The sequence below is a fragment of the Tiliqua scincoides genome, chromosome 4 (genome assembly GCF_035046505.1).
Source record: "Tiliqua scincoides isolate rTilSci1 chromosome 4, rTilSci1.hap2, whole genome shotgun sequence".
NCBI lineage: Eukaryota > Metazoa > Chordata > Lepidosauria > Squamata > Scincidae > Tiliqua > Tiliqua scincoides.
Window position 1 is genome coordinate 6,114,733 of NC_089824.1, and position 22,344 is coordinate 6,137,076.

The following is a 22,344-nucleotide window of genomic DNA, read 5'->3' on the forward strand; positions in this document are numbered from 1 at the left end:
AGTGGGTTTTAATTTTGTGCTTGGTTGGTTCAGATTAGATTAAGAGACCTTTTACAAGCAAATTGTGTATGGAGTCTCTTTCTCTTAGCAGCAGACTGGAATTCAGACAGAGTTCTCCTTTATTCTGCTTCATCTGGATCTCAGTCCCTTGCTGTGTCTTGTTCCATGTCAGATGAAGGGATACGAGCGAGAGGCAGAGAGCCTGAAAAGCAGCATCTACTTTTCTAGGAATGCTGAGCTCTGAAAGCCATTTTTGAAGCTGCTTTGTAATCACCAGGTTGCACTTAAGAAAGAAGGCTACAAATGGGTTTCGCTTTCCACTCCACGCCTCAGGGTGTTCTGGGAGGGCTGAACCTTTCCAGGAAGAACTTGTTTTTAGTACAGTCTTCCCTCTAGCATAGACTTGGCAGTGCGTGTTCTGGAGATCGTAAAAGGGCTCGAGTCAGAAGACGTGCCAAAATAATGATCCAGAGGTCATTGACTAGGAGTGCCACACCAGTTGGTTCCAGCTGGTGAATCCACCCACTTTCTAACGTAATAATTGCATGAGGGTGAGCTGCATGTGTAGCTGCACGAATGCTCCAGGGAGGTTCGAGAAAGCCCAGCTAATTATCTCATAGTGCAAGTCTGCGGATTTGTCTGTCTATCCTTTTTAAATAGTAGCAGTGTAGACTACCCCAGACTGCTGCTTAAATTATCTCAGGCAAGGATTGTCGTAATCCCAGTCCCAAATGCAGCACAGAAAGCTTGCTTGCTTGTTGACTGTGTTTGCAAGGTCAAAACCTAGCCTCAGCCAGGTCTTGTGTATCTTGGCAAATCAGATGGTTTCACCTTCATGGGGTTTGCAAGTGTGACCTTGGTGGCCTGATTACTAATTTGAACCTCTCAGATAGTGACCTGAAGTGATAAATTAAGTACTTTGTGTCGGAAAGGGGATTGCTGTGTTTTTTAAGCCTTCTCTGTGAAAGTAATGCTGCCATTGGCACCATCTACTGGCTACTAGGCAGTATTACACTTATAAAATATATTTTCATGTCTTCTTGGTCCTAAGTAATTTCCCCCAGAAATTCTTTTTAAGATACCAGCCAAATAGGAAACTAGCATACTCCAATATATATTTCTCTCAGTTGACTTTCTCAACTGCCCTTATCTATGAAGTCCAAGCACATGATGTCAGTGCATATCAGTGCAACGATATTGCTATCTTACAATAATGCTTATGTCAGCACTTAACAAGGATGTCAAACAGAACTGGAGCCAGAGTTAGAGTATTGGACTAGTTCTGGGGGCCACCCAGGTTCCTGCAGTTAATATTACAGCAACTTTAGCAAGGTAAAGACTGTTCTAGACTGTTCTATGGTTGTATTCAATAACACATATTCCCTCTTTGTATTATCTGTCTTAGGTCTTCCTGAACAGTACTACAGTCTCACATGGTTCCTTAGTCCGATCCTGGGCCTGATCTTCACTCCTTTGATAGGTTCCGCAAGTGACCGCTGCACTCTCAGCTGGGGCCGCCGGCGGCCTTTTATTCTTGCTCTCTGCATTGGAGTCCTCTTTGGAGTTGCCCTTTTCTTAAACGGCTCCGTTATAGGTAAATGTAATGGTGTTGTTTCATTTATGTATGTATGTGTTTGTATAATGCCATCAATGTACATAGACAGAGTGAAGAGACAGGCCCCAAGGGGCTTACAGTGTTTATCTGTTAAAACAAGGGAGAGATGGAGACAGGAGGTAACAGAGGAAGCTTATATGATTGTTCCAGTTGCATAAGCTTAAAACTTATTTGCAGTGGGGGATGAGGACTAAGGCATGATGCCAAAGGCTTCAGAGAAAAGATGGCTTTTAAGAAGGGATTTACAGGGAGTGAGCAAAGAAAGTCCACATTCCATTTTCCATAGAAATACTCTCAGGTGTCCTGTCCTCCCCACCCTTGACTATCCAAATGTGGGGAAACTTTCTGTGGAGTTGCAAGTGGTAGATAAAGATATCTCAAATTTGACTGCTCAGGAGCAAGCCCACCCATCTTCTGACTGATAAGAAAAACTCTCTCCACATGCGTCTTTTATTAGCAAGATATGCAGCATTTACCTTAAGTGCTGGTTTTACTGTTTTTTATTGTGGCTCCATTTTTGGTTGCCGTCTTGTTGCGATTTCACTCTTGGTTTGTTTTTTTGTATGATTTTATTGTCATTGATTTCATTGGCCTTGAGCATTTTAAGGCAGGACAGAAGTGCCCAAAGTAATTAAATGAAATCAAATGAAGCACAGGTCTGCCCAAAAAACCCTTTTTACTTGCTAAGGGTGTATGACCAAGTTCAGAATATTTTTGGGGTGCTGAATCCAAAAATGGCACAATAAAAGCAGGCACCATGGCTTCCTCATGAGGAAGCTGCATGAATCAGCATATAAGGTGGCTATGCTGTACCCCAAAACTAGAGCCAATCAGACAAAACCAGCACCATTTTTGAATTCAGAATGTACCAAGAGTGGGTCTGACTTTTAAGATGGCAAAATGTGTTGGGCTGTCTAATGTTATCCTTTCTGACACAGTATTTTTAATACTGCTCAGGACAGTCATTTGACTATCCACATCACAGCTACAATCTTAAACGCACTAACTAGATGTAAGCCCCTCTCAGCACTGGGAGATGCCCTTCTGTCATGCCTAGAATTGTACTGTATCCAGTCATTTCAGAGCTGGATAGTACAATAGCCGTCCACTAACAGGGAGATATTGTTGATTAAGCTTCCCAGAGTATCTGGGAATACCTACCAATCTGGGAAGCAACAGGCTCTCCTTCTGATACCCAGGTCTTAAGACAGCCATGTTCACCATTTTTCTTCTCATAGCACATTGACCTCTGTGGTCTTCTCTCTGATCTTCACCTCTTGAGATGTTGCTTCCAGGAGACTCCTCTGAATTCTGCTGCTCTGTTTCTAGGGAAGGTGTCCCAGACCATTTGTTACTACAGGCAGTTGCCGTAGAAACAGAGCAGCAGAACCTAGAAGAGTTTTTCAGCAATTTTCAATACCGTGCTCCAAAATCCTGTTGATCTTTCGTGGCATTTCCGTTGAAAATCACTATCCTTAAGCTGTGAAGGGTCAGAGTAGACTGAGAGAGAGCAGCTAATCTGAAATCACATTATAAGTCTCATGGCTGAATTTGGGAACTCAGACCCAAATCTCCCATGTCCCAGGCAGTTTGGGGGAAATTATGGAGGGAAAGGTGAATTTCATGTCATGAAATCCTAAAACCTCCTTCCTGACTCCCCATCCCCAGTTTTAGTCAAACCATGGTCCCCTGACCCTGTCTCACAGCAGGAAGATGGCGGAGTGGCTGTCCCTCTGTAACTTGAGCACTGAACCAGCATTCTCATCACTGTTATGGCAGACAGGCAGAGACACTTCCCTCCGTACGGTTGCATTGAAACCGCTACCATCTCAGATTCTGTCCTGGCCTTTGTTTGTTCCTTTTTCAAACTCCCTGCCATATTTAACGTGGCATGAGCTGCTTTTTGCAAGCACACCTTCCCATTAATACAATGGTCACTGGCGACACAGTAGTGGGAGCAAGAATGAATGCAGCCGGCTCTTGGCATGGGAAAACCGTAGGAACCTGTTCACAGGGACGTGTTTCCTGTTGTGCTCTGATTTCCCTTTAATGCATATCTCGCAAACACATCCTGTTTCCAACATTATTTGTAGGGGGGAAAGAAAGATCTTTTCACTTTTTGTTCTCATCTTAGAGCATGCATTGAAGAAAGGAGGAAAAAAAAGATCACAGCATGATTTAAAAATTGTTTATCAAATGACTAACCATAGAGGAAGAATAACTTTTTCCTTGTCCCTGTCAAAGCTGTTAGAAATAGCGACGTTCTGGGGAAACAATTGGAGCTGGGAGTTTACCATCCTTGGGAACTCAGCCACAGACTCCACTCCTGTAGCAGTGTCTTACTGGGAGAAACAAGGCTGGCAGTCCGGCTTGTGACCCTGTCTGTCCTGGGGGTTAGAGCAAGTTGGATTTGGTAGACATGCTGCCACTTGTAGAAGATTCCCAGAAAGTATACCCAAAAAGTCTGCGGGCCTGCACGTTTCAGGAAACCAGTGGGAGCCATTTAATCAGTCCAGGTAAATGTGGGAGATTGTTGCGTATTCAGCTGCTGACCACATTTAGTGCTGTTGACTAATCACTTCATCTTCCTGGGCTTTTTTCTCTCTTCATAAGAATGCAAGAACAGCCCCACTGGATCAGGCCAGAGGCCCATCTAGTCCAGCTTCCTGTATCTCACAGCGGCCCCACCAGATGCCCCAGGGAGCACACCTGATAGCAAGAGACCTGCATCCTGGTGCCCTCCCCTGCATCTAACATAGCCCATTTCTAAAACCAGGAGGTTGCACTTACACATCATGGCTTGTAACCCATAATGGATTTTTCCTCCATAAACTTGTCCAATTCCCTTTTAAAGGCATCCAGGACAGATGCCGTCACCACATCTTGTGACAAGGAGTTCCACAGACCAACCACACGCTGAGTAAAGAAATATCTTCTTTTGTTTGTCCTAACTCTCCCAACACCCCATTTTAGTGGCTGTCTCCTGGTTCTAGTGTTATGTGAGAGTGTAAAGAGCATCTCTCTATCCACTCTGTCCATCCCCTGCATAATTTTGTATGTCTCAATCATGTCCCCCCTCAGGCATCTCTTTTCTAGGCTGAAGAGGCCCAAACACCGTAGCGTTTCCTCATAAGGAAGGTGCCCCAGCCCCGTAATCGTCTTAGTCGCTCTCTTTTGCACCTTTTCCATTTCCACTATATCCTTTTTGAGATGCGGCGACCATTCCTCCCCCTCCCTTCCCTCCCCCCACAGTTTTATAGTGTTACTTTTTTTGTTTGATATATTTTTGTGTTTAATTTTTAAGCTGCCAGTGTCACTTTTTAAAGACAAAAATATTTTAGTTCAATAAAGCTTCTGCTGGGCAAGAGGACTGGGCCAGTTGGTTCAGAATTGACTCCACTGACTGGCAGCAGCTCATAGAACTTTCCAAGTCCTACCTAGAGATATCAGGATCTTCAGCAGGTGCTCCACCACTGTGCCAGGACCCCTCCCCATTCTGTTCCTCTAGAAAGAGATTTCATCAAATAAAAGTGTTCTCTGGCAGCCCACATCAGTATTAAAAATGACAATATCAGACAGCAAAGTAATGTAAAACTACACAATAAAAGCTGTCTTTATCAGTTGCTGTTAGAAAAACCAGCCTCATCTGGAATTTAAAATGCATATCAAAACTAGGAAAATAGAAAAGCACGTCACCTGGTGCCAAACAAATTAAAGAGTGGGTGCCAAATAAGCTTCCCTAGAAAAAGTGCTCCACAGCCAAGGTGTCATCACTGAGAAGACCCTGTCCACAGGCACACCTGCCTCACCTCAGACAGTGGGAGAACCTGGAGGGTGGCCTCTAAAGTTTTCCTTGGTATGGACAGGCTGATGCGCAGCAGGACCCATGCCACACAGGGCTTTAAAAGTAGGAACCAGAACATTGAATTGGCCGCGTGTTTTTGCATGTTCTTTGCAGATGAAGACAATTTACATAACTTATTTTTTAAAATGTCCCCCAGAATACTCCAAAACTGTGACAACTCCCATAATTGGTTTTTGAGAACACGTCCTTAACTCTGGGGTGTAATTATAGCCCTGCAGGTTTAGTGCTGCTTCCTCCTCCTTTTTTCTCAATGTTTTCACAAATTGTGTCATTCTTTTTTAACATTTTTGAACACCATTTGCCCCTGTCCTTCTCAACCTCTCTTTTTAAGTTTTTGTCTATCGTAAAGGTACAAAGTGTGCTTTTGAAAAGCCTGCTTGCCTTTGCTGCCTCTGGCCCAGGCTTAGCACAGCTTGGGTTGCAAGGTGGCAATGGCCATCTTGACAACTGGAGGAATCTTTCCAATGGTCACACTGGCCGTGTGTGAAAGAGATGAACGTTTTCTTTTGAGAAATTATTATTGTTTTACTTGAACCGGTTCTTCACAGAAACAAAAAATGTCCAACCCTTCTGTGTGGGTTCTTCCTTCTCTCGATCCAGGTCTAGCCATTGGAGATGTCCCAGATAGGCAGCCGATTGGCATTGTTCTTACTGTGCTTGGGGTGGTGGTCTTGGATTTCTGTGCAGACGCAACAGAGGGGCCAATCCGAGCCTATTTGCTGGATGTGGTGGACAGCGAAGAGCAGGACATGGCACTCAATATCCACGCCTTTTCAGCTGGTATGTTCTCTTGTTTTCAAGAACTAACATTCGTAATTTTTCAGTTTAATGTTCACCTTATCCCAAAGGATTAGAACTACATTCTATTAATTTAAAAATTAAATTGAATTCTTTGTGGTTTGTCAATAGTTAGCCTAACCCCCTCCCCCAAATCCAAACCTCCACATTAAAAAGTATATAGCTCCAGAAATGATATTGAAACGGCATAACTAAGAGAAGACAGAACAGACCAATACAGACTCAAGCCCAAAAGCTAAATAGAACAGAAACACTATCAGTTGCCATCAGAGCAGAGCCAACCTTGAATCTTGGGCAAAGAGTTCCAAGGTAGCTCTGAATTTGCTTGCCAGTTTAGTGTTGGTGACTGACTGACAAAACCTTGCTAGACAGAAGAGAATTCTTCTGGAATTTTAGGGAATTCTTGTAAACTAGACTGGAGACAACACTTTAGGCCAGAGCAGGGGTGTCCAAAGTTTTTGGCAGGAGGGCCACATTGTCTCTCTGACACTGTGTCAGGGGCCAGGGGGAGGGAGAAAAGAATGAATTTACATTTAAAATTTGAATAAATTTACATGAGTTTACATAAATGAATATATTAAAGATGAACTTATATGAATGAATGAAGGTCTTGCAATAGCTCAAGACCTATAAAGGGCCTTGCACAAAGCAAGGCCGGCCTTTCCTTTGCTGCCGCTACTGCATCACATACGTGAAACAGCAAGCAGTGGAGGAAGTCCTCATCCCACAGCTCACTCAAGAGGTCAAACAGTCACCCTCACACTGAGAGCAGTTGCATCTGGCCAGTGTGGGCTACAACAAATCTCCGGAGGACCAGAGGCTCATTGGAGAGTGGGAGCTCCCTGAGGGCCACATTGAGAGGCCTGGAGGGCCACAAGTGACCCTAGGGCCGGGGTTTGGGCACCCCTGGGCCAGAGGTATGGATCTTGGGTTTCTGCAAGTCTGACTCCTTGTAACATGACAGCTGATCTACTCAAGTGCAATCCAGCAAAAAATTTGCCTAAGGCACCCTGAGCATGGAAAAAATGTTTGCTGTGTAGTGCACACAAGTAGAAGTTTGCAGTGACTCTTAAAATGCAAACAACCGTCAGTGGCTCCTGCTTTAGAAATGTGTGGTTTGGGGAGCAGTGTTGGGTTCATGAGAGGCTTTGCCCACATACCATAACTGTGTGACCACAAGCTCTCAAAAGAAATGCTGCCCATAGAAGGGGGCAGGGGCCTGAAAGGGGGGTGCTTCCTTGTGAAGTATCTATGCCATACTCTACAAGAGCACCAAAAGAAGTTCAGAACATGGTATTGGACAAAGAATTCAATTTTCTGTGAATCTCACCTAAAAAGCACATTTCTAGTCCTTATTACTGAGAAGAGATGGGGTAAATGTGGTGTAGTACTCAGAGTACTGGGTTAGGACAGTGGTTCTCAAACTCTCTGGGAGAGTTTGAGAGCCAGTAAGTCTTTGCAGGGGCGGGGGGAGGAGGCAACGGGGATGGGGGGAAGCCTCAGGGGGCTGCAGGGGCTTGGGTGCACTTACAGCCTCCCCGGGGTGCGGGGAGCCCAGCACAAATTCTGGCAGGGCTCCCCGCAGCAGTGAAAGTGGATGCAGAGCGATCGCGTTCCACTTCCGCTTTAGCGGGGACGGGGCGCGATTGCTCCGCATCCACTTTTCCTGCTGCGGGGAGCCCTGCCAGAAGTCGTGCCGGGCTCCCCACACCCCGGGGAGGCTGCAGGAGGCTTGGGTAAGTGCACCCAAGCCCCTACAGCCCCCTGAATGGCACAATCCTGGGGGTGGCACCGCTGCCTTCCCCCCGCCTCTAGGTTGCACCCGCATCTTAAGGGGGCACAGACCAGGGCCCTCAGGCTGGGACGTCGCAACACCCCAGTTTGAATAGCACTTGGTTAGGACACAGAAGAACCTGGGCTAAAATCCCTGCTGAGTCTCAGAGCTCATTGGGTGCCCTTGGCCCAGTTAGTGTCTCTCAGCCTGACTGGGGACCATGTGTGCAGTCCTGAACATTTTCTCAAGAGTCAGGGCAGGGGTAGGTGATCTAATAAGATCTTGTGGGGCTGGGGTTGAGGCAACAGGATCCTGTGTACTTCCTTGCCCTACTCTCCTATGACTACCGAAATTGGAATGAATTGTGTGCATTAACTTGGCTGTGGTGTTCTGTTCTTCCAATCTGGAGAGCAGTTCTGAAAGGGGAGGTCTTCCACCTCATCACTTTGAATTGTTCTGAACATTTCCACCAAGCAGCAGCTGTGCCACTTTGCTCTGCCTTCTCTTTCGTAGGTCTTGGAGGTGCCATTGGCTACATGTTGGGGGGCCTGGACTGGACACAGACCTTCCTTGGGGCCATCTTCAAATCCCAAAAGCAAGTCCTCTTTTTCTTCGCTGCCATTATTTTCTCCGTCTCTGTTGTCCTTCACCTTTTCAGCATTGAAGAAGAGCAGTACAACCCTCAGCAGGACAGAATTGATGACGAAGCAGACACCCTTTCTAGTGTCAAGCTGAGTGGCAGCCTCCCACCTCTGAATCGGCTGAATGTCATTAGCGAGGAAGACCCTTATGGGAACTCCTTGTTCCCTGACGAGGTGCAGTCTGAGCAAGACCTCAACATGGAGTTCCTGGAGGTGGACATCGTGCGGAGCAAGAGCGACTCTGTGCTGCACATGCCAGATGCCACTCTGGAAATTGAGTCTGAGCTGCTTTTCCTCCATGACATTGAGCCTTCCATTTTCCAGGACACTTCTTACCCAAATACCCCTCACAGCACCAGCCAGGAACTCATGAAATCCAAATTCAACCGCCTGTCTGCTTTCCTCAGGGAAAATGAGAAGGAAGAGGAGATGTTACTTGAGAATCACTTGAATGAAGCCAAAGTTCCCAACAGCAATGGTTCCCTACCAAAAGACCTCCTGAACGGGCACGCTAGGATTGGCATGAAGCAGTCAAACACTTCAAATTCTATGCGCAGGCGAAGACACATGTTCTACCGCCAGCCGTCATATACCTTCTCCTACTATGGCAAAATTGGCTCCCACCGTTACCGCTTCAGGCGGGCCAATGCCATTGTTTTGATTAAGTCCTCCCGGAGCATGAATGACATCTATGACATGCAGAAGAGGCAGCGGCAGAGATATAGGCATAGGAATCAGAGTGGCGCGACTAACTCCAGTGGAGACACTGAGAGTGAAGAAGGAGAGACTGAAACCACAGTCAGACTCTTGTGGCTGTCCATGCTGAAGATGCCCAGGGAACTGCTTCGGCTGTGCCTCTGTCACCTCTTAACCTGGTTTTCCATCATTGCCGAAGCAGTGTTCTATACTGACTTTATGGGACAGGTCATCTTTAATGGTAACCCCAAGGTAAGCCCAAAGTTTGTGTCCCAACTTGCAAAACAGTGAGTGGGGACAAAATAAAGGGAGGAGGACCCAAGAGTAGCAGCCCTTGAGCTCCTGTGTTTCACTTTGTTTGGCTTCTCATCCGTCAAATAGCTACATGCTTAGTTTGCATCTCGTACATTGGTGTTAACTGATGTCCCAGACAGAGGTGCAATGGCAATCGGAGTGATGGGGAGCCAGGAAGTGAATACTGTGTTCGAAAGAACAAATTGTTTATCCTGATAGCTTGAGGAATGTCAAATGAAAGTTATTACTGTACCTTGTAACAAATAGAGGCCCAGTAGTGTAGCCAGAGGGGGGGGGCAGTAAGTATGGCAGGTGCTACATTGTGCCTTGTAAGTGGCCCCTCCCACTTCCTGCTGGAGCCATTCTGGACAGCAACAGCAGTGCGCAGGCACTCACTGAGCACCTGTGCATTGCCTTTGCTGCCCAGAATGACTGCAGCAGTAACTGGAAGAGGCTGCTTACATGGCACAGTGAGGCACCTGCTATAGTTACTTAACCACCTGTCCCAGCTGCTATAATAATAATAATAATAATAATAATAAATTAACAGTATTTATATACCACTTTTCAACTAAATGTTCACAAAGCGGTTTACAGAGAAAAATCAAATAACTAAATGGCTCCCTGTCCCAAAAGGGCTCACAATCTAAACTACTGTAGAGGCCTTTCTAGAACATAACACGTACGTGATGCAACCATCAGGGATGCTGTCCAGAATGAGAGATGGGATACACCTTACCCTTATGGGTGTGTCCTTGGATGTAGTAATCCTGGAGAAAACAGCCAAGGGAAATCTTGCACAAGTCCTTCTGTCACTTTGGAAGGCCATTCTGACTTTAATCTGGTGGTCAGTATATTGGGACTAGTGAGGATAGCCCAGGTCCTCTTAGTTATCAGAATGCCACAGCATGTTGAGTGCTTTGGATCTTCACCCCCAATGACACTTCCCTTGGAGGGCCCAGGCTTTATGCCCAGGATCTAAATGCTGTATGTTGTGTAAGGAAAGATTCCAAATGTACCAGGTCAGATTAGTTAATACTGAGGGGGTGAGATGGTGCAAGTTTTGTAGTCTGCTCTGAAGCTTGTGTCCTGGTTTACTTTTCTTAATGGAGTCAGCATCATCTGCTTTTTGTAAACTCATTTGCAGGAGGTTTTTTAATATTTTAGTTTCTTACTTTCTATATGATAGCTTCTGAACCTATCGTTCAGAGATGTTGAATGGCCTCTGTTCTGATACACCCTTGTTGAGCCTTGAAGGCCCTTTCCAACTCCATGATTCTGTTACATTCTACACAAAATTTTAATTGAAATTCATTCATGCAAGCAAGGGTCAGAAAGCAAATCCCCCAAATAGAGTCCCTTCTTAATTTCCATTTAGCACCTCATTGCAAGTTAGCTTTACCCAAGAAGCATTGCTATAAAGGAAATCGCAAAGTTTGGTTCTTGGTTAACTGTGACCAAAAAGAGAAATGTAGGCGTGTGCAGGCAAGCCGATGGACAACTGCATAAACTCAGCGGACTTATTTGCAAGGCTGCTCGAGTGAATGTGACCTAGTAAACAGTCCTCATTTTCTTGCAGGCTCTTTCTAATTCCACCGAACTGCATGCCTACAATGCTGGAGTTCAGAATGGCTGCTGGGGATTGGTCATCTATGCTGCTACCGCTGCTGTGTGTTCAGGTAAGAAGTTCCAGAGTCAGTTGATGAAAAGATCATTCTCCAGGTCAGAACAATATTGATGGCCAACACAGTGTAGTATTGGGGATAAACTTTATGGATAAACGTAAATTTAGCAGAGGAACCGTCTGAAATCCACATTCTTTAATGGTAGCAGTTCCACAACTGGCACCACTTAGGCTCTCTACTTGCCGCAAGAGGGGTTGGGTTTTGGCACCCAGCCAGTAGGTACAGGGCACTTCTGGAATTGAGAAACTTCAGTGGTCTTTAGGCATATAGGAGAACACTTCCTATAAATGTGGAGCTGGTCTAGATGTTACTTTGGTCAGTGGATTTAGCATACCCATGGTAAACTTCCCTTACCCTCACCCTAAGAAAATAAAAAGAGCCCTACTGGATCAGAACAAAGGTCCTGTGTTCTCTTTCCCATGGGGGACATGATGCTTCCAGGAGCCCAAAATCAATAGTCTTCCCCTGCTCCCCCAACCAACATTCAGAAGTGCCAGTTTAAGTACAGGCGTCCCCCGTTATCCGCAGATCTGGTATTCACCATTTCAGTTATCTTCAGATACTGGGGAACCAACTTCAAACATGTTAAGAAACAAAGAAAAAAATCCCCCAGTAACTTGCCAGATTGTTGCACAACACTTCTGCTGTGTTGCAGGGCTCCAGGCAGACACTTTGGCTTCTTCCAGGTCATGCTCTGGTCCTTGTCTCTGCCCAGGTTTACCCCAGAATGCATTGAAATACATGATTGAAGTGCATCCCCCGGTATCCGCAGGGGGTGGGGAGTCCAGAACCAAACCCCTGCAGATACCAGGGCACACCTGTATGTGGCCTTCATAATATCCTGTGGCAATAAACTCTGTTAATTCTGAATTATGTGAAGAGGTGGTGTTCTAAGAGGGGGGAGCCTTCTTCTGTCCACTTCCTTCATACTGATAAACTTGTTTCATCCCCTCCTGCATCTTATTTTTTCCCTCTTAACCGTACACCAGTAGAACAAGCCGTAGGAATTGGGGCCATCATTTAGCATGCTTCCCTGCTCTGACCTGCAAATGTATCTACATACTTTCGGATCGAGGGTAGTCATTGTTCATGTTGTGAGTTCTACTGACTAGACAAGATATATAATCTGGGAAATTCACCACAGAGTTTATCTCCGCAGCACATGTTGTGCCTGGGCCAGTATTGTGCTCTTCAAGGAGGAAATGCTCTAAAATAGCTTAGGGGATAACATGCAGACTGAGTTTTCTGCATCTCTGTTTTTACTCATTTTAAAAATAATACAACTATAGTTTGTCCAAGGCTGAAGGACTTAAATAGATTTGGGACAGACCTGCAAAAATACTCCAGGACTGTTGTGGTGTCCCATGCGCTTTGCTGCTTGCAGTGGCTTCCAGCACTTGGCTTTTGGTTGCTTTATCATACTGTCCATGTGTAGTCTTGGGAAGAAGCAGGGTGGCAGAACTGAAGCTTATCACAGCCCCACAGGCAGCAAAGGATATTTTGGAGTCTCTACATGATGAATGGTGAGGGAAAGAGGCACCTCGTGAGCCCCACCTACTGAGAAAAGTAGACCAAGGGACAATGTACACCATCATGTGTTAGACTTGTGACATTTGTTGAACCTTTTGCAGCCCTGCTACAGAAATATTTGGACAACTACGACCTTAGCATAAGAGTGATCTACATCCTGGGTACGCTGGGATTCTCCATTGGTACGGCAGTGATGGCCATATTCCCCAATATGTATGTTGCCATGATCATGATCAGCACCATGGGAATTGTCTCCATGAGTATATCTTACTGTCCCTATGCTCTTCTGGGGCAATACCATGACATCAAACAGGTATGTACCAAAGTATCAGAGTATCTTAAACAGCAGGAGCTGGAAATGAACTACTTCAGATGAGCATCTAAAACTGCCTTGTACTGGTGCTTTAGTCTGCCCGTTGGTCCATCTGGCCAGTGCTGTCTGCTCTGAGCAGCAGTGACTCTCCAGTATCATGGCAGAGTCGTAGTATCTGAGATTCCATTTCCTGAAGATTGAGCCTGGGACCTTTGGCACACTAAGGATGTGTTCTACCACTGCACAAAGGCTCCTCCGTTCTGTAGCTGAAGCTATTCTGTAGTTACTGTTACTCCTGTTTGTTTAGCATTTGCCATATGTTCACTGGTCTAAAGGTTTCAAAAAAGCTGTTTTTCCCAAGGGTCAACCTGAGTATTTTCCTGTAATTTTTCAACTGCATCCTGTTCTGCCTTTCCTAGACAAAAAGATTGTGCCAGCAAGCTCTGCCCTGTCACTTGAGGAACTACCTGCACCTCTTCTGCCAAGTTCTTCCCCTTCCTGCACTCCCTGCCCCTCCACACCTAGCAGCACATGCTGCAGTTGATAAATTTACAGCTCCAGGTATCTACAGCTCAATCCCCTTGAATGACCCTTGCCAGACATAGAGCTGACATATGAGCCTTAAGCTCTGAGAAGCTTTGAAGCAGTGGGCACAGAAGCACAGCAACACATTTTCTGGTGAGCCTACCAACACAGAGGACTTGAATCTCCTAGGAGATCCCCTACCGAAAAAGTGTATCCAAACTTGCAAGATGACGTGCTTTGTGACCACCTGATTGTACCATTTTTATTCTCCATTTATTGGCTAATGCATCTTTTGTGTCTCTTCCAGTATATTCACCACAGCCCTGGAAACTCAAAGCGAGGTTTTGGCATAGACTGTGCCATTTTATCCTGCCAGGTCTACATCTCCCAGATCCTGGTGGCCTCTGCACTAGGAGGAGTAGTGGATGCTGTGGGCACAGTTCGGGTCATACCAATGGTGGCTTCGGCGGGTTCTTTCTTGGGTTTTCTGACGGCCACTTTCTTGGTGATTTACCCTGATGTTGGTGAGAGTCCAAAGGACGAACAGAAAGGCCTGGCACCCCCTGAGACAACCGAAAGCAATGGCATGAATGAAGAGAAACCAACAGTGATAAAGCTCTCTCGAAAAGAAGCCACATCACTGGAAGTGGAAAGCGAATCCACCGTCTGAGTGAATCGCCATCATTCACACACATTCCAAGCAATTCAGGTGCATGAGTCAAAACATTCTTACAAGCAAATCTGAACTTCCAAAAGACATCCATGCTGCCTGTCTTGCAGCAACAGATTAATGGTTCTTTCATGCAAAAGTGTAGATTAAATTTCCTAGTCCTAGGGTAGCCTTGAATAGGTAGCTTTGGCGCTGATTTGCTTTCTCTGCAATCCGGAAGATATCCTTTCTGAGAGGTATTTTTAATGCAGCCCAGCACACCTGAGTTTCCAAGGTAACTTTTAACTATCGGCAGGTAAACTTTCTCCTTGCATGTTTGTTTGTTTTTTAAATGTTGTGGCAGTTTCTCAAAATATCCAACTGTCCATTTGGAGAAATGACGGTTTTATCTTTTGCCATTCTTAAACTGTAATGGAAGCAAAGCAGTCCTGGCTTCAGCTTTTACAGAGGTCACTATTTTCTGTCATTTTGGTCTGAACCCTTCAGACCTTGAGTTTTAGTAAGAGAATCGGTTACATTAATCAGAATGGTGTATTTAGAAGTGATGCAATATTGGCTTGACTGCTGCAGTTCTTGGGGGTTCCCTTCCCTGTACACCTTCCTCTGGATTTCATGATTCTTGGTGCAGTTGCTACTAAGTTTGCTTCTTCCTGGCCTTCTTTTGTGCTGCTGTTAGTGGAAGAACTGTGGTTGGTTTGTTTTTGTTCTTTGAATTCAAGCTGTTCTGAACACCTGTCCCCAGCGGCTTGCCGCAGTTTCAGGAGTGAGATCCACTTGCTGTAGAGTTGGAGGGATTTTACTGGGTGGGAAGTGTTTTCTGCTGACTTCAGGTCGCCTGTAGCATTTTCAAGAGCACCGGTGGAAGATGTAGTGACCATTCTGGTGGTGGCGTAGCTGGAGGGGGGTGGAGCTAAACGGAGCCATACAGGCTGGGTGCTCCGCTCCCCTCCAGCTAAGCCACCACATTGCGGCCAGGGAGCTGGTCACATGTGAGTTCTCTTTTCTAGTGGCATGCGAAAGCCAATCATCTCCTTCATGACGAAGCTGCTTTGGGAATGGGGGTCCCCTTTGTCGGTTTCTTCACATTGGTTGTGAGGGTTCCCTTATTTCGAAGGGGTTGTTTGCACTTTTTCTGAACTTCTGGGCTGGAAACTGTGATAGTGGAGTGAAAAAAATGATCTCCTGGCCATGATTGAAACCCAAAGGCTTGCCTCCGATGCTGGAGCCGTTTGCAGGTGCAGTTATGTATTTTTTTTGTTAGTGTATCTTGAAACAGGTTTGGGCCTTAAAGAATCCAGCATATTTAGAACATGTCAACTTTTTCCTCTGTATCATCTTACTGTTGACCCAGTTTCTTTTCAACCCAACCCCTTAACCCCAACCCACTGCAACTACTGGCTCCAGGTCAGCAGTGATGACCCACAGAGGAGGAGGAGGGTGCTTGAGTGCTGAACTTACCTTTCAGCACCATCCATAGGTAGGCCAGACTCAGATGCCACCCCCAGTCAAAGCTGGGACGAGCAACCTGTTGGAGGAGGCTGTTAGGGATAAGCAGCTTAAGAGTCCCGCCCCGCCCCCCACCTGAAGGCAAACGTGTCCTTGGGCTTCCGCTCATGTCTTCAGGGATTGTAGGGGGAGGAGGCTGCAGTTTGGTTTGCAGGCTGAGCACAGTGTTTGACAGGTTGGGCTTGGATTGTTTTTGCCGCTTCAGACTTACGTATTTAAAATGCATGTCTTGAACCAGGCTGCGAGTCTAGCAAATATCTACCTATTTCAGCCTATACATCAGCATATACACATAGAGGGAGTTTTCAGGATGAAAATCAGTTTTTAATTAATTACTTGAATTGTCAATGTATTTAAAAAGAATATGTATGTTTGACATCGCTAAGCCAAGAACCGTCTTGCTGGCATTTTGGGATAGTTTGGCAGCATCTTCTGTTTTTTCTCAGCTGTGCTTTGTCAGTTCCTGGATTTACCTTTTTACCTCCATCAGGGTGAACAGGCTCTTTTTTGGGCCCTGGGGGTTTTGTACAATGCTCATTTTACAGACAGTTGTCCAGAACTTAGTTTTTAACATCTGAGGAAAGACTTAGTGGGTGTTTTATCCTCCAAAGAACGTTACTGGATGCATTTAATGTGCAGTGCCCTCCTGAAGCAACCTGGTTAAGAAGTGGTTCTTATAGCAGCCTTTCGCCAAGCACGCAATAACCTCCATTGGAGTCTGAGGGCAGCATCACATTTGTATGACAGCCCTTCCTTCACCATGGAACTGGCAGATTTCTTCTGAAATGTGAACAACGTATTTTTTTCTAAATGGAGTTTACTTTGAGCAGAATATTGTACCTTGTCCTGAAAAGATCCAACTAAGTCACTCTTCATGACCTATAAAAATAGGAAGGTGCTACTTTATGCTTGATCCTGCTTGAGTTAAAGGGGGGGGGCAGACTATTTTTTTAAAACCCAGTCACTCTTTCATTTGAATGTTCCCACAGTGTGCAGTTTGAGTCTCAGCCATTCTGCCTTGTAGTTCCTCTTTCTTGAAGGTGATTTTTCACTTGGTCCAGTGTCCCTCTGCAAGGACTCTTCAAAGTCAGGAAGGCCAGAATGGTTGTGGTTTTTTTTCAAAAGGTGAAATCTTCGTCCAGAGGATTCACATCTTGGATGCTTGCAAAGGTTGGTCAGAATTGGCAGCACCTCGTCTTCTTTAGGTTATTTTCAATAACCTCTTCCTAAGCAACTCCAAAAATTACTGATCCCAGGCTTAGCTCCTGTCCATTCCACCCATTGTGGGATACCATGTTGTATTAACTACATCCTTCCAGAAGAAATGTGTCATCTTTTATCTTTCTGACCCCTGGTTAAAAGAAAGTGGCCAAATCAGAGATTTAGCAGTCTCAAATTCTGAAAAGAAGTCATTCTAGCAAGCCTTGAAGGTTTCTTTTGGTGCTCTCAGTATTGCCCTCTCATCTTCTCTCTTAAAATTCTTAGCAGTACTTCCTTTCTGTTTCTGCCAATATGTCTTGGGGACACTGACCAACTCCCAAAGCATGCTGGAGTCTGTAAAGAGACACACCAACAACTTTTCTGAGTGACATCATCAACTGGTGCCAGCCACAGACTCAAGATCAGCAGTACTCCCAAAGAGCTATATGAGTCTCTTTCATGCCTGGTAGCTAGCTGTGGGTTGTTTACTCTTTGCAGGCTTGCAAGTGATTTAGCCTATGTTGTTAAAACCTGACACAAGACTTAAATGTATCCCATCAGATATCTTCAAATGCAGATATTCAAGTTGTGTTATTACTGAGACATAATTACAAAATGTGTTCAATTTGGGAAGGAAAAATGAGCAGAGAGAACTAATTAGAAAGCCACCCTAAGGGTATATCTATCAATCCGTCTCAAACTAGCTTGGCTGGTATGGCTTCCTATTCAAAGCACCTTGGAAATTGTAGTTTTCTCTTGGGCTGGTATCAAAATTCCCGGAATTCCAGCAAACCTTAAATTTCCAGGATACCTTATGGGAAGCCATAGCAGATAAACAGGTTTACGTGCAAGGAAGATGCACATGTAGTATTTTCATTATGACTCCTATGGATTATATCATGGGAGGTTTGGGTTTTCATCTTTTTTGCTTTTACTCCATCCCACTTCCATCTTTGAATCTTTGCTCTTTTCTTGACTGTCTCATGACTACATTTTACACTGAAAGTCTTAAATTATTCTTTTGTGGGCAGAGGGTCTCCGACTCTTAGGGAAACTTCTCTTGGATTTTGTTGGTTTTGTAAGGGTTAAATATAACCCTTTAGGAAATTAGAGGAACTGATATTCAGAGACTGTCCACATTTAAGACAAACTTGTACATTTAAGATACTTACAGAGAGAAAAGCAATAACTTTTTTTAGAAAGGGGTCCTTGTTTGTCCAGGGAGCACTTTATCCCAATAGGCATTGAATGCTAGTCTAATCTGTCACCCACACTGTTCTGCCATTCAGACTTGTTTTAGGATTTAGGAATCAAGAGCCACAGCAACTTGGTCCCCCTCCTGTCCTAACAGAAGGTTGCTCCTGAGGTGGAGGCAAACAACTGACACTTTTAATGCAGACCATCTTGCCTGCGTTCCTCCGGAGTGCCATGTCCTGTGGAGAAACTGCTAGAGAATGTTCCCTAGGTTGGGTTTTAAGGAAGACCAGGATGGGTTTGGCTTGAGTGTAGTGTGTTCTTTAGAACTTGCCACTGGTTTGGAATTCAGTCTGCTGAGACCTTGATGGGGCTTGGAGATAGGTCTGTCATTCAAAACAGACCTATGTTGTAGAAGTGGGGAACACCTGGCCTGTTTCCGGTTTCATGTTTTGCTGCATCGGACTCATCTCCATGACTTCTTAAGGAGGCTTTTAAGCACTCCTTAACAGTAGATGGAGAGAATAAAATGGCTGTGTCACAGTCCTTTTTATTTATGTTGTCAGGAAACAGACTGTGGCCAAAGGAATCCCTTTAGCAGGACATACATTTTGATAGCTGAAATCCAACTGTTTTGACTGGTTTCTTTGCAGCTCACTTAGAGGAGTTAACCAGGTTGTTTGGCATCTTCTGGTCTTACCTTTTCGTAGCTCAATTACTGAAAGCTTTTCCTTTAAACAGGAATGTTTGAGCCCAAACCCCCTTCGTGCAGTGTCAGCTGTCACTGTACTTTGCAAAGTGATTTTCACTACAGTTCTTCACCACCACTCCACGAACCTGTCAACAAGATGAGGTCAGCTAGATCCATTTATTGCTTCATACACAACAACTTTGCATGACTCCCTGTCGTCGTCCCCACAGCACATGTAGCAACTTCAGTGTCCCTGAAGTGTATTTTGTGGGGAAAAGTTATTGGTTTTCATTCATTTGCAGCTGACACCAAATGTTGCACAGAAAGAGAAATCAATGGCTGTGTGGTAAGAGGAAAAAAATAGGACACCAAAAAGTGTTGGTTGCCTTCTGACTATGGAATGCAGGGACTATCCTTGAGCAGTGAAAGCACCAAGCCACAGGATTAAAGCACTGCATTGGGGGGAAAGGACATTTGCAAAACCCATACCTACTCCCCAGGTTTTGTGTTTCCATGTTGTACTCAAAATAAAATTTCATTGCAGATTATTTTCTAATTGATCAGCTGTTATGCTATCATTTCCTTTGAGGAGGAATCCAGATGGTCCTAGGAAAGGATGTCCAGGAGCACAGACAGTGACTGCTGTTCCTTTTTGGCACAGCCTACCAGGCAGTCAAATTCAGATGAACATTTGTTTCTCAATGAAGAGGCAGTTAACTTTTGAGCGCATCCGTCAAATGGATGAATTTTGGCCTTGAGCATCCTGCGGTTGGTGGCCAGTTCACAAGCACCACTTTGTAGCCACAGGAATTATTCCAGTGGTTGCAGTAACACCAAAATAACGTTCGTGTAGGTTTGCCACCCATGCGAGATGCTCTCTGCTAAGACTGCACAAAAATGGGGTTTCTTCTGCACTGCTTGTAGGCTCCAAGCTCCTCTTTGAGCAAGTTGTATGAATAACACGTGCAAACCTCAGCCTGCACCCTGAGAGAAATCTAGTAGTGTTCAGAGTTGCCTAAAAGAGAGAATTCTACCAGATGTAGCTTCTCATTGTGCACTGTTAGAGAAAAAGCAACTGCTGCTGGGATTCAGTTTAAGCATCTCTTTAAAGATGCAAGAAACCTTTTGAGTTTTAGATTCCATACCTTCCAGGTATGGTATGGAGGTATGGAATCACTCCAGGAATCATAGTGTAGCTGCAAAATGTTGCCTAGACATGGGCCCTGTGCTTCATTTTTAATGTTTCCCACTCTGAAGGAGGCTTGGCTTGCCACATGTGTCATAGGACTGGACATCCACATCATGTTGCATTCTGGTCCACAGTAGGAGTTTTGCAATTTCCGTGTAATTGCCAGAAAGCAAAATCATATGGTAGGTGTCCAGGCAACACAGTACCCACAGTGTCAGTATTCCAACCTGAATCCCTTGACTCTTCAGGACATGAGAGAACTTGCTGCATGAATCAGACTCAGTGACAATGTCAAGATATCTAGTTTTCTTCAGAAGTAGGAACCAATATCTAATGCAACCAATAACTTAGACTCATCTAGGCTGACCCTCTTCTCCTCCCCCCTCCCGTTAGTGTTAAGTTCCAAAATGTTGTTTTTCATTCAGCATATAAGCATAATATTTTTCTGGATAGTGTGATTTGAGCACTTTTAACTGTTCCAATTTAAGTGTTTGCTGTTATTTCTGCTGCAACATGAACCTGAAACCTCCTTGGTAGCCAAATGGCCAGCTGAATTTTTAAAATGCCTCACCTAGTGAAAAACTGCATCTAGGCATCTCATAATGAAAAATATAAGTGAATATATATATTTAGTTCCATTGTGAACTGGCCATATGACAACGATGTTTTTATCAACTTATTAAGTTGGGGCACTATACTAGCTCTTGCTGAGTTTAGCAATGTTTATAAGCGTGTGTTAAACACATAATGTTTAAGTTTAATGAGGAAAAAGGATAACAAAAAGAAATGTGACAAATGAATGTGTCTGAGTGGAGTAGATGGCATAAAGTTCCAGGATTTGATTTCAACATGGCGCTTTTCCTTGCTGGTGTGTAAGGCAAAGACTGGTTGCATGAGAAACTGTTCTGCACTTTTGGTCTCTTTATATAATTGTTTTTTTTTTCCATTTATGGATAGAAAAGGCTGAATGTAGAGTTACAAACCACTATTTCACCTTTACATTGTGTTCAATCCATTGTTCTACAGTTCATTCTTAATAAACATTTCAATACAAGCTGGTGGATCAGGTCCTTGTTTGTGTGAGCTCTGGCATTATGGGGGCATTCATGGTTTTGTTGGGTGTGGCTGGTGCTCTTACCTTGTGAACTGTATGGAAGGGCAGGATATTCATTTAGAGAATAATAATAAAGAGCAAACAAAGCAAAGTTATTCCTCAGTGCCTCTGGGTAGAATTGCAGTCCTTCTCACTAACTGCATACCTTGTCCCAGGAATCCCAGTCCTTACACTTACTGAAGCCTGAGTGTGTGTGTGTGTATTCCACGAACCAACACACTCCATCATGGCTGAAATACCTATGAACATCCCTATGCTTGAATTTAAGTCACCCACGTGGATATAGTCACACCAGGTTCATAAGGGGAAGGTGATAGCATAAGGTTACCTGACTGTGTCCCACCTGGCCACTCCCTCCCACCCCCTTTAGCTGGATAGTCAGGTTTGGCTGCCCAGTCGGTAGACACATGCCAAGCTCAGTGAGAAGCTTGCCTATTCTAGAAAGGGTGAAGGGCCTGAACCACAAAAGCACATGGTTGTGCATAATGGTGGTTCAAACAAAGGACAAAGACTGCTGAAGGAGAAGGAACCAGCAGCTCAGGCTGCTCAGCTAGCACTGAGCTCTGGGGAGGGCAGTCAGAAGTGTCCAAAAATAAGGGAAAATGTGGGAGGCTCCCCCCCCCCCACAGGACATTCATCACAATCTCTAACCACGAAAATGTTCACCAGCTTCCTGCAGCTCATCAGTGAGCTTGTGCCAAGGAGCAGTGCCCTTCCCAAAGAGCTTACAGCACATGGGGGCAGACATAGAAGCACCCTGAGGTCCAGCCTCAAAGCATACTCTCACAAAGCAAAACGTATACAGTCTGCACGGATGGCTTTCTGCAGCCAACTTGGGGGAGAAAGGGACAGAATGCTTTTTTTGTGCACTGCAGTAATTAATGGGGAGTCCTTCCCTTGGAAATGCAGGCACAAGTCCTCTTGACTGGCAGCTGGACCCAGGTGAAGCCACATCTTCCCTCGATGCAAGCCTCATTTTGGAGTTCATCTGCTAGCTGCCAAGCCTTTTCGTCTTTTCTGCTTTTTTCCTCTCTAACTGACTAA

The 22,344-nt window shown here is 44.9% G+C and overlaps 1 protein-coding gene across 3 annotated transcripts in view; it reads left to right on the forward strand.

Moving 5' to 3' along the window:
* SLC45A4 (solute carrier family 45 member 4) overlaps positions 1–21,240 on the forward strand; it is a 90,366-nt gene extending 69,126 nt beyond the window's left edge. For all 3 annotated transcript variants that reach the window (XM_066623893.1, XM_066623892.1, XM_066623894.1), the window contains 6 exons: positions 1,406–1,594; positions 6,081–6,260; positions 8,566–9,641; positions 11,263–11,362; positions 13,000–13,211; positions 14,044–21,240. In XM_066623893.1, the coding sequence (XP_066479990.1) occupies positions 1,406–1,594; positions 6,081–6,260; positions 8,566–9,641; positions 11,263–11,362; positions 13,000–13,211; positions 14,044–14,406 (2,120 nt within the window). In that variant the 3' untranslated portion in view covers positions 14,407–21,240. The remainder of the gene's footprint in view (positions 1–1,405; positions 1,595–6,080; positions 6,261–8,565; positions 9,642–11,262; positions 11,363–12,999; positions 13,212–14,043) is intronic.
* The last annotated feature ends 1,104 nt before the right edge of the window (positions 21,241–22,344 follow it).